Genomic DNA, 10903 nt, shown 5'->3' on the forward strand with positions numbered 1-10903 from the left:
CAGTTTTGGCCTCTTCTGAAGAGAGAATCGTTCATTTGTTTTCAGACAGACAATGTCACAACTGTGGCATACATCAATCATCAAGGAGGGACTCACAGTCCTCTGGCTATGTAAGAAGTATCTCGAATTTTGGTTTGGGCGGAATCCAGCTCCTGTCTAATCTCTGCGGTTCATATCCCAGGTGTAGACAATTGGGAAGCGGATTATCTCAGTCGCCAAACGTTGCATCCGGGCGAATGGTCTCTTCACCCAGAGGTATTTCTTCAGATTGTTCAAATGTGGGGGCTCCCAGAGATAGATCTGATGGCCTCTCATCTAAACAAGAAACTTCCCAGGTATCTGTCCAGATCCCGGGATCCTCAGGCGGAGGCAGTGGATGCATTATCACTTCCTTGGAAGTATCATCCTGCCTATATCTTTCCGCCTCTAGTTCTTCTTCCAAGAGTAATCTCCAAGATTCTGAGGGAATGCTCGTTTGTTCTGCTAATAGCTCCGGCATGGCCTCACAGGTTTTGGTATGCGGATCTTGTCCGGATGGCATCTTGCCAGCCATGGACTCTTCCGTTAAGACCAGACCTTCTGTCACAAGGTCCTTTTTTCCATCCGGATCTGAAATCCTTAAATTTAAAGGTATGGAGATTGAACGCTTGATTCTTGGTCATAGAGGTTTCTCTGACTCCGTGATTAATACTATGTTACAGGCTCGTAAATCTGTATCTAGAGAGATATATTATAGAGTCTGGAAGACTTATATTTCATGGTGTCTTTCTCATCATTTTTCTTGGCATTCTTTTAGAATACCGAGAATTTTACAATTTCTTCAGGATGGTTTGGATAAGGGTTTGTCCGCAAGTTCTTTGAAAGGACAAATCTCTGCTCTTTCTGTTCTTTTTCACAGAAAGATTGCTTTTCTTCCTGATATTCATTGTTTTGTACAAGCTTTGGTTCGTATAAAACCTGTCATTAAGTCAATTTCTCCTCCATGGAGTTTGAATTTGGTTTTGGGAGCTCTTCAAGCTCCTCCGTTTGAACCTATGCATTCATTGGACATTAAATTACTTTCTTGGAAAGTTTTGTTCCTTTTGGCCATCTCTTCTGCTAGAAGAGTTTCTGAATTATCTGCTCTTTCGTGTGAGTCTCCTTTTCTGATTTTTCATCAGGATAAGGCGGTGTTGCGAACTTCTTTTGAATTTTTACCTAAAGTTGTGAATTCCAACAACGTTAGTAGAGAAATTGTGGTTCCTTCATTATGTCCTAATCCTAAGAATTCTAAGGAGAAATCATTGCATTCTTTGGATGTTGTTAGAGCTTTGAAATATTATGTTGAAGCTACGAAATCTTTCCGTAAGACTTCTAGTCTATTTGTTATCTTTTCCGGTTCTAGGAAAGGCCAGAAAGCTTCTGCCATTTCTTTGGCATCTTGGTTGAAATCTTTAATTCATCTTGCCTATGTTGAGTCGGGTAAAATTCCGCCTCAAAGAATTACAGCTCATTCTACTAGGTCAGTTTCTACTTCCTGGACGTTTAGGAATGAAGCTTCGGTTGACCAGATCTGCAAAGCAGCAACCTGGTCCTCTTTGCATACTTTTACTAAATTCTACCATTTTGATGTATTTTCTTCTTCTGAAGCAGTTTTTGGTAGAAAAGTTCTTCAGGCAGCGGTTTCAGTTTGAATCTTCTGCTTATGTTTTTTGTTAAACTTTTATTTGGGTGTGGATTATTTTCAGCAGGAATTGGCTGTCTTTATTTTATCCCTCCCTCTCTAGTGACTCTTGTGTGGAAAGATCCACATCTTGGGTAGTCATTATCCCATACGTCACTAGCTCATGGACTCTTGTTAATTACATGAAAGAAAACATAATTTATGTAAGAACTTACCTGATAAATTCATTTCTTTCATATTAACAAGAGTCCATGAGGCCCACCCTTTTTTGTGGTGGTTATGATTTTTTTTTATAAAGCACAATTATTCCAATTCCTTATTTTATATGCTTCGCACTTTTTTTCTTATCACCCCACTTCTTGGCTATTCGTTAAACTGATTTGTGGGTGTGGTGAGGGGTGTATTTATAGGCATTTTAAGGTTTGGGAAACTTTGCCCCTCCTGGTAGGAATGTATATCCCATACGTCACTAGCTCATGGACTCTTGTTAATATGAAAGAAATGAATTTATCAGGTAAGTTCTTACATAAATTATGTTTTTTTGTAGTCTTATCCTCATGTCACCCTAGACTGGTGAAACTCTATTCTTCCTTTAAGTGACCACCATGTTCCCATTACTTTTATTAATCTGATGTTTCATGTACTATTGTTGGTTGTCTCCTTGTTGGCCACCATCTCTTCTTTTTTCCTTCACATAGGGTCATATGTTTAATAAAAAATATTATCCATAGGCGTCTCTCCTGATGTTGCAGTCTGTTAATGTTTTCTTCCTCTCTATTCCTAGAATGAACGAAGAACAAATAGCGGCCGTCTGTGTGTCTGTACTTAAAGCACTCTCTGTCCTACATGCACAAGGCGTCATCCATCGTGATATTAAGAGCGATTCCATTCTGCTTACACATGATGGCCGGGTACGGACCAGACTTTAAATCTGTGATAGTTGTATGGGAATTAATGTTTTGTCAGGTAGACACTAGGCATTTTGTATGCAGGTTGAATAATTAAATATCTTTGCTTCTCTATCTTAGCTTCAAAGTCCATTATATTACAAAGTTTTTTTCTGCTTGCATTTTAACCTTCTTTGTGACTCTGCAGGTAAAGCTTTCAGACTTTGGATTTTGTGCACAAGTCAACAAGGAAGTACCACGTCGTAAGTCTCTGGTTGGGACTCCCTACTGGATGGCTCCTGAACTGATCTCAAGGTTACCTTATGGACCAGAGGTGAGAATTGACTGACCGTATTATAGGGAGAATTTGTTACCCTACACCCATTATTGCCTGCTGACCTCTGCTTCCTTCCTCTCAGGTGGACATATGGTCTCTGGGCATTATGGTGATAGAGATGGTGGATGGAGAACCCCCTTATTTTAACGAACCCCCACTGAAAGCAATGAAAATGATTCGGGATAATTTACCCCCTAAACTGAAAAATGCACAGAAGGTGAGTGCAGACTAGAACCATGTACAGCTTTTTACTAATGAGTCATTTCCTTTTTAGCTCTGACTAGTTGTTATAGGTGTATTCCTTGGATAGCACAGATTCTTTAAGTACTTTCTCAGTGGTTTGTTTTGCTTAGTCTGTTATTATCTCTGCATATATTACATAGTTCCAAAGTGTTAATTACACATGTATAATTAGCTGGTATACTTCTGCTATTTTTTGAGTCTAGCTCAGACATAGTGTTCCCATAGCACTCGGTTTAGATGTTTTGCTTTGTTGTCTTTCCTTATTAATTGTTCCACCTGTCTAATTTTATACCATCTCTGTGCAGGTTTCCCCATTGCTAAAGGGGTTTCTGGATCGGCTCTTGGTGAGGGAACCTGGCCAACGAGCCCCAGCTAATGAGCTTCTGAAACATCCTTTCCTAGGGAGGGCCGGCCCACCCTCTTGCATCGTTCCACTGATGAGACAGAATAGAATGAGATGAGGAGTTGGGAGATGTCAGACCAAAGACTGACCTTATTTTGGGGGGCAGGGAGATGAATGTGTCAGCCAAACCCACCTCAATGTTGTTCCAGGAAACCTGGGTAAAAACTACTAAATCATTACTCTTCCAACATAAACTTCTAGATCAGCACCAATCACAACCCTATTTGATCTTTTTATAAGTTGCAGTTAATCTCCCTCCCTAGGAGCATTAAGATGGTAAGACCGACACTGTCTCACCTGCCTTAGAGTGCTCAGGTAATTTATTTGGTAAGGAAACATGAACAGTATGGCCTTATCATGGGAATAGGAAGATACCAAGACAAAACTCAAAATTCATCTCCAACGGGAATGTTTGCACATTGTGTTTAACTAAACTTGGATAATTTTTGTTCTCTGGAGAGCACTTGGATAAACACAAAATATGCACATGTTTATATGAAAATCTGGGAGAATACACTGGAAAACAAACTTAATGCTTTGTCCAGGAATGGCTGGAATGTGATTACTAGACTGAGGTGACCGCTAACCACGTGAATATTATTTTTTCATCTCCAGTCAGTCATCACATGGAGCAGCATATGAGCCAGCATTTTAGTGTAGTTAGGCAGGAACTTGTTTTACAAGTTTCTTCATTTAATGCCAGCTCATACAGATTTCTTTATTATTATTATTTTTTTATTATTGGGGAGAGGTAGAAACCTGGCTATGATTGACCTCTTTTTGTTCTCTATGTTCTCCAAAACACTGTCCAGCTTCATCTAAGAAGCATAGCCAGCTTTGCCTGAAACTTTCAGAGCCATTTATATAAGGCTATCCTGTTAGTGCACTTAGGACACATGTCAGGTTAGTCGTCTTATCTGTAGGACTGGATGATAGTGTTACTTTAACCCAATGTGTCTGTTGATGCCCCTGAAAATGATATGAAGATTTGAATGTTGCACTGAAACTCACTGGAAACACAAGTATCGGCCTGTGATATATCAGCCCTAGATGCTAGAAGGAATCTCTTCTATTTAATACATTCAAGACCCCTGGTATTAAACAAAACCCTACTGGTTAATGCCCATCTTTATTCTGCACTTTTCTCACCAAATTACAAAACCGTAATCAGATTAAAAATATATAATATTCCTTACTAAGTTTGTATCCCACCCCAGCAGGGCGGCTATGTGTACCACTGCCTATAACTAGGGATATTTTGTTATTTTCAGGTCTAAAGTCACCCCCTTCTTGTCATTTTAGCATTTCTTCTGTGACTATACAGTTTTATCTCATTTTGTTTTAATTGTAGTTTGTTCTTCAAAATTGTCACAAAACTACAGTGACTGCAACGTGTTTGTGGGAAGAATGATATCTAAAAGGTTTGAGTTCATGTTGAAAAAAGAAAAAAAAACTATTGGAATGTGCTAGCACACGTTTAGGGCCTATTTGAAAATCTACATTAAAAAAACTGGATATTCAGGGGCGAACATTGCAATAAGTGTAGCCAAGAAAAACTGTATTTCTCACATTTTGTGATGAATTGTATTTTTGGAATACTAAGCACTGAAATAGTGGTATAGAAATGCTTAAGTAATTTAGCGCTAAACGCTGACAACGGTTTGACATCCTGTGGGATCTTCTTCTGCTTTGCAATACATTTGAAGAAGTGAGAAAGTGTTTGTATTATGAGTGCATCTGTTTAAATGTCCATTACAGTCAGTAGTGCCTTATTGTATTTTTACTGGTAGAACTATACAATAATTCCTGTATTTGCATTCATATCCCTGTACAGAATGAAGTACCCCGACAATCAGCTAAACTGTGTTATGTAAGCAATACGAAACAAAGACACTAAAACTGGCGAGTAGCATTGGGGAATATTCCCTTGATATGACTTCCAGCTCTTCAGAGACTACTAGTTCTAGTTTTATATATAATATATATTTATAAAATATTTGTTTTGGAACATGAAGTATTCGTACATCTGATTGTGACACAAACAAATCAGGCTGTGATGCTAAATGATCTTTGCTTTTCAATTTATTTGTACAAGAAATTCAACTGTATTTTGCAAAGTTGTTGTTTTTTGTTTGAACAGAACTTAAATAGACACTACTAGTTTTACAAATACAGTTTTTGGACAAAAAGGTGTTTGCTATTATTTTTTTATATGTTTTGGATAACTAGATAAATGCGATATATTGATGATGTACGTTTAATCAACTGTGTTTCCAGCTCTTGCCACCAGATGTCGCTACTCTGCAAGAATACTAAGGAAGGTTACTCAACTATATAAAGTTAAAAGTGCAAAAAACAAGGTTTAGGATTTGCTTGAAAACAAAAAAGTTTTTCTTGCTTCAGTTTTACACTTTCCTAATATATCATAGAGCATATAGGGGCGTAATAAAAATGTCTTCTCACTCAAGTCAACTGAAAACTCTGAATACATTAACACCATATTGCACTTGTTTCACGGGCTAAGCTTCCTTCACCATACGCCTTATTTGGAAGAGTCAATCTAGGACGGGTTACTAGAGTATCTAAGCAAAAACCTACATTATCTAGCAATGCTGTATCTCCTTAGCTGAAGCCAATTAATTTGTACCATTTCTGAAGCCATTTAAGAACAGATATGTAGCAGGGATAGGCTTGTGAAGTCTGCAGTGGGCACTTCCAATTCTCAGAAGTGGAAAAGGGACAATTTAAATTACAGGAAATAGACAATGAAAACATATTGCACTGTATTTACTATGCATAATTAAAGGGACATGATACCCAAATGTTGAAGCATTTGAAAGTGATGCAGCATAGCTGTAAAAAAAACTGTCTAGAAAATATCACCTGAACATCTCTATGTAAAAAAGGAAGATATTTTACCTCACAATGTCCTAAGTATTCACACCCCACTGTAAAGAGACTTTAAGCAGCCAGTCAGAATGCTAGTCCTAGAACTTGCAAGGTAGTGTGCATCTGCCATGTGCAGGCTCAGTCATGTTATTTTACTATTAAAGGGACAATTTACACCAGAATTGTTATAGTTTAAAAAGATAGATAATTCCTTTATTACCCATTTTCCAGTTTTGCATAACCAACACAGTTTTATTAATATTCTTTCTTTCCAATGGCATGGAGAGTCCACAAACCCATTCTAATTACTAGTGGGAAATTCAACCCCTGGCCATTAGGAGGAGGCAGAGAACATCCCAGCAAAGCTTTAAGTATCCTCCCAATTCCCACAATCTCCCAGTCATTCTTTGCCTTGTACATCAGGAGGATGTTGCGAAGATGGTGTTCCTTTTTCCCGTCTCCTGTTTTTTAAAAATATGTTTCCTGTTGCTGACTCTGTGCGAGACCTTTGGCACACTGTTCCTAAAGTAGGGGGTGCTATATCCACTTTAGCCAAGAGAACCACTATTCCTCTAGAGGATAGTACCTCCTTTAAGGATCCTATGGATAGGAAACTGTAAGGATACTTAAGGAAGATGTTTCTTCACCAGGATATACAATGGCAACCTGTTGCTAGTATTGCGACAGTTGCTGGTGTGGCCTTATACTGGTGCAATTCCTTGTTGGATCTGATTTCGGAGGAGACTACAATAGAGGAGATCCAAGACAGGATCAAGGCTTTAAAGCTGGCTAATACCTTTATCTGTTATGCCAGCATGCAAGTGGTCTGTTTGGGTGCAAAGATTTCAAGCTTTGCCGTTCTATCTCGCAGAGCTCTGGCTAATGTCTTGGTCTGCTGACATGGTATACAAGTCTAAACTTCTGTCTCCTTCCTTAAAGGGTAAGACTTTATTTGGTCCTGGTCTGGCTGAAATAATTTCCATGGTCACAGGTGGAAAGGGAGCTTTCTGCCACAGGACAAGAAGGTTAGACCTTAAGGTCCACAAATTTCTAATTTTCGTTCCATTCGCAACTTCAAGGGACAAAAATCCTCCTCTTCTTCCAAACCTGAGCAAGCCAAGACCTCATGGAAGTCTAACCAGCCTTGGAATAAGGGTAAGCAATCCAAGAAGCCTTCCTCTGAGAACAAATCGGCATGAAAGGTCTGATCCAATCTCGGATCAAGTAGGATGCAGGCTTTCCTTCTTTCAGCAGGCTTGGATTCACGATGTCCCCGATCCTTGGGCAGTGGAAGTAGTCTCCCAGGGATACAGGATAGGATTCAATTCTTGTCCTCCCAGAGACTGATTTCTCCTGTCAAGATTATCTGCAAACCAGATAAAGAGAGAGTCTTTTTTAAACTGTGTCAAGGATCTCACTTCTCTAGGAGTGATTGTCCCAGTTCCTCTGGCGGAACAGGGTCAAGGATTCTATTCCAACCTATTTGTGGTTCCCAAGGAAGAGGGAACTTTTCAACCTATTTTAGACCTCAAATGTCTCAACAAATTTCTCAAGGTTCCGTCCTCCAAAATGGAGACTATCCGTTTTATTCTCCATTTAGTTCAGTAGGGTCAGTTCATGACTACCAGACTCGTACCTTCGTGTTCCTATCGACAGGGAACATTTCCAATACCTGTGGTTTGCCTTTTTGGACAAACACTTCCAATTTGTAGCCCTACCTTTTGGCCTAGACACTGCCCCTCAAATCTTTACAAAGGTTCTAGGGGCCCTTCTGGTAGTGGCCAGATCTCAACGAATTGCGGTAGAACCGTACCTGGACGATATCTTGGTTCAGGCGCCATCTTTTCATTTAACAAGATCCCATACGGATTCTCTGTTGTCGATTCTTCATTCTAACGGTGGAAGGTGAATCTGGAAAAGAGTTCCTTGGTGCCAAATACAAGGGTATGTTTTTTGGTTACAATCATAGACTCAATCTCCATGAAGATTTTCTTGACGGATATCAGAAAATCCAAACTTATTGCTGCCTGTCTTTCTCTTCAGTCCTCTGTCCGTCCATCAGTGGCCCCTGTGTATGGTAGTAATTGGTCTAATGGTGGCTTCCATGGACATTATTCCTTTTGCTCGTTTCCATCTGAGACCTCTACAGTTATGCATGCTCAGACAATGGAACGGAGACCACTCGGACCTCTCTTTAAAAACAGACCTAGACATCCGGACGAGGGATTCCCTGTCTTGGTGGCTCTCTTAGGACCATCTGTCCCAGGGCACATGCTTCCTGAGACCATCTTGTGAGATTGTGACTATGGACGCCAGCCTTTTGGGCTGGAGTGCAGTTTGGGGTTCCTTAAGAGCTCAGGGAATTTGGACTCGGGAGTCTGCCCTCCCAATAAATATCCTAGAGTTGAGACCAATCTTCAATGCATTAATAGCTTGGCCACAACTGATTTCCGGTTTATCAGATTTCAATCAGACAACATTACTATGGTGGCGTATATCAACCACCAGGGAGGAACACTGAATTCCTTAGCTATGAGGGAGGTGATTTGCATTCTTCAATGGGCGGAGTCTCACAATTGTCTCATTTCTCTTGTAAGGTGTATCCAGTCCACAGATCATCCATTACTTGTGGGATATTCTCATTCCCAACAGGAAGTTGCAAGAGGACACCCACAGCAGAGCTGTTATATAGCTCCTCCCCTAACTGCCATATCCAGTCATTCTCTTGCAACTCTCAACACGCATGGAGGTAGTAAGAAAGAGTGGTGAAATATAGTTAGTTTTTTATCTTCAATCAAAAGTTTGTTATTTTAAATGGTACCGGAGTTGTACTATTTTATCCCAGGCAGTAAATAGAAGAAGAATCTGCCTGAGTTTTCTATGATCTTAGCAGGTTGTAACTAAGATCCATTGCTGTTCTCACATATGTCTGAGGAGAGAGGTAACTTCAGCGGGAGAATGGCGTGCAGGTTACTCTGCTATGAGGTATGTGCAGTTACAATTTTTTCTAGAAATGGAAAATGCTAGAAAATGCTGCTGATATCGGATTAATGTAAGTTAAGCCTGAATACAGTGATTTAATAGCGACTGGTATCATGCTTACTCTCAGGGGTAATACCCTTATAAAATTGCAATATAAAACGTTTGCTGGCATGTTTAATCGTTTTTATACAGGGAGTGCAGAATTATTAGGCAAGTTGTATTTTTGAGGATTAATTTTATTATTGAACAACAACCATGTTCTCAATGAACCCAAAAAACTCATTAATATCAAAGCTGAATAGTTTTGGAAGTAGTTTTTAGTTTGTTTTTAGTTATAGCTATTTTAGGGGGATATCTGTGTGTGCAGGTGACTATTACTGTGCATAATTATTAGGCAACTTAACAAAAAACAAATATATACCCATTTCAATTATTTATTTTTACCAGTGAAACCAATATAACATCTCAACATTCACAAATATACATTTCTGACATTCAAAAACAAAACAAAAACAAATCAGTGACCAATATAGCCACCTTTCTTTGCAAGGACACTCAAAAGCCTGCCATCCATGGATTCTGTCAGTGTTTTGATCTGTTCACCATCAACATTGCGTGCAGCAGCAACCACAGCCTCCCAGACACTGTTCAGAGAGGTGTACTGTTTTCCCTCCTTGTAAATCTCACATTTGATGATGGACCACAGGTTGTCAATGGGGTTCAGATCAGGTGAACAAGGAGGCCATGTCATTAGATTTTCTTCTTTTATACCCTTTCTTGCCAGCCACGCTGTGGAGTACTTGGACGCGTGTGATGGAGCATTGTCCTGCATGAAAATCATGTTTTTCTTGAAGGATGTAGACTTCTTCCTGTACCACTGCTTGAAGAAGGTGTCTTCCAGAAACTGGCAGTAGGACTGGGAGTTGAGCTTGACTCCATCCTCAACCCGAAAAGGCCCCACAAGCTCATCTTTGATGATACCAGCCCAAACCAGTACTCCACCTTGCTGGCGTCTGAGTCGGACTGGAGCTCTCTGCCCTTTACCAATCCAGCCACGGGCCCATCCATCTGGCCCATCAAGACTCACTCTCATTTCATCAGTCCATAAAACCTTAGAAAAATCAGTCTTGAGATATTTCTTGGCCCAGTCTTGACGTTTCAGCTTGTGTGTCTTGTTCAGTGGTGGTCGTCTTTCAGCCTTTCTTACCTTGGCCATGTCTCTGAGTATTGCACACCTTGTGCTTTTGGGCACTCCAGTGATGTTGCAGCTCTGAAATATGGCCAAACTGGTGGCAAGTGGCATCTTGGCAGCTGCACGCTTGACTTTTCTCAGTTCATGGGCAGTTATTTTGCGCCTTGGTTTTTCCACACACTTCTTGCGACCCTGTTGACTATTTTGAATGAAACGCTTGATTGTTCGATGATCACGCTTCAGAAGCTTTGCAATTTTAAGAGTGCTGCATCCCTCTGCAAGATATCTCACTATTTTTGACTTTTCG

General features: G+C 40.0%; 1 protein-coding gene across 1 annotated transcript in view; it reads left to right on the forward strand.

Moving 5' to 3' along the window:
* Positions 1-5722, forward strand: part of LOC128666811 (serine/threonine-protein kinase PAK 4) — a 126351-nt gene extending 120629 nt beyond the window's left edge. The window contains exons 6-9 of the mRNA XM_053721606.1: positions 2448-2574; positions 2759-2884; positions 2970-3104; positions 3436-5722. Coding sequence (XP_053577581.1) covers positions 2448-2574; positions 2759-2884; positions 2970-3104; positions 3436-3591 — 544 coding nt within the window. The 3' untranslated portion in view covers positions 3592-5722. The remainder of the gene's footprint in view (positions 1-2447; positions 2575-2758; positions 2885-2969; positions 3105-3435) is intronic.
* Positions 5723-10903: the final 5181 nt, after the last annotated feature.

The sequence above is a fragment of the Bombina bombina genome, chromosome 7, assembly GCF_027579735.1.
Source record: "Bombina bombina isolate aBomBom1 chromosome 7, aBomBom1.pri, whole genome shotgun sequence".
In the NCBI taxonomy this organism is placed as follows: Eukaryota; Metazoa; Chordata; class Amphibia; order Anura; family Bombinatoridae; genus Bombina; species Bombina bombina.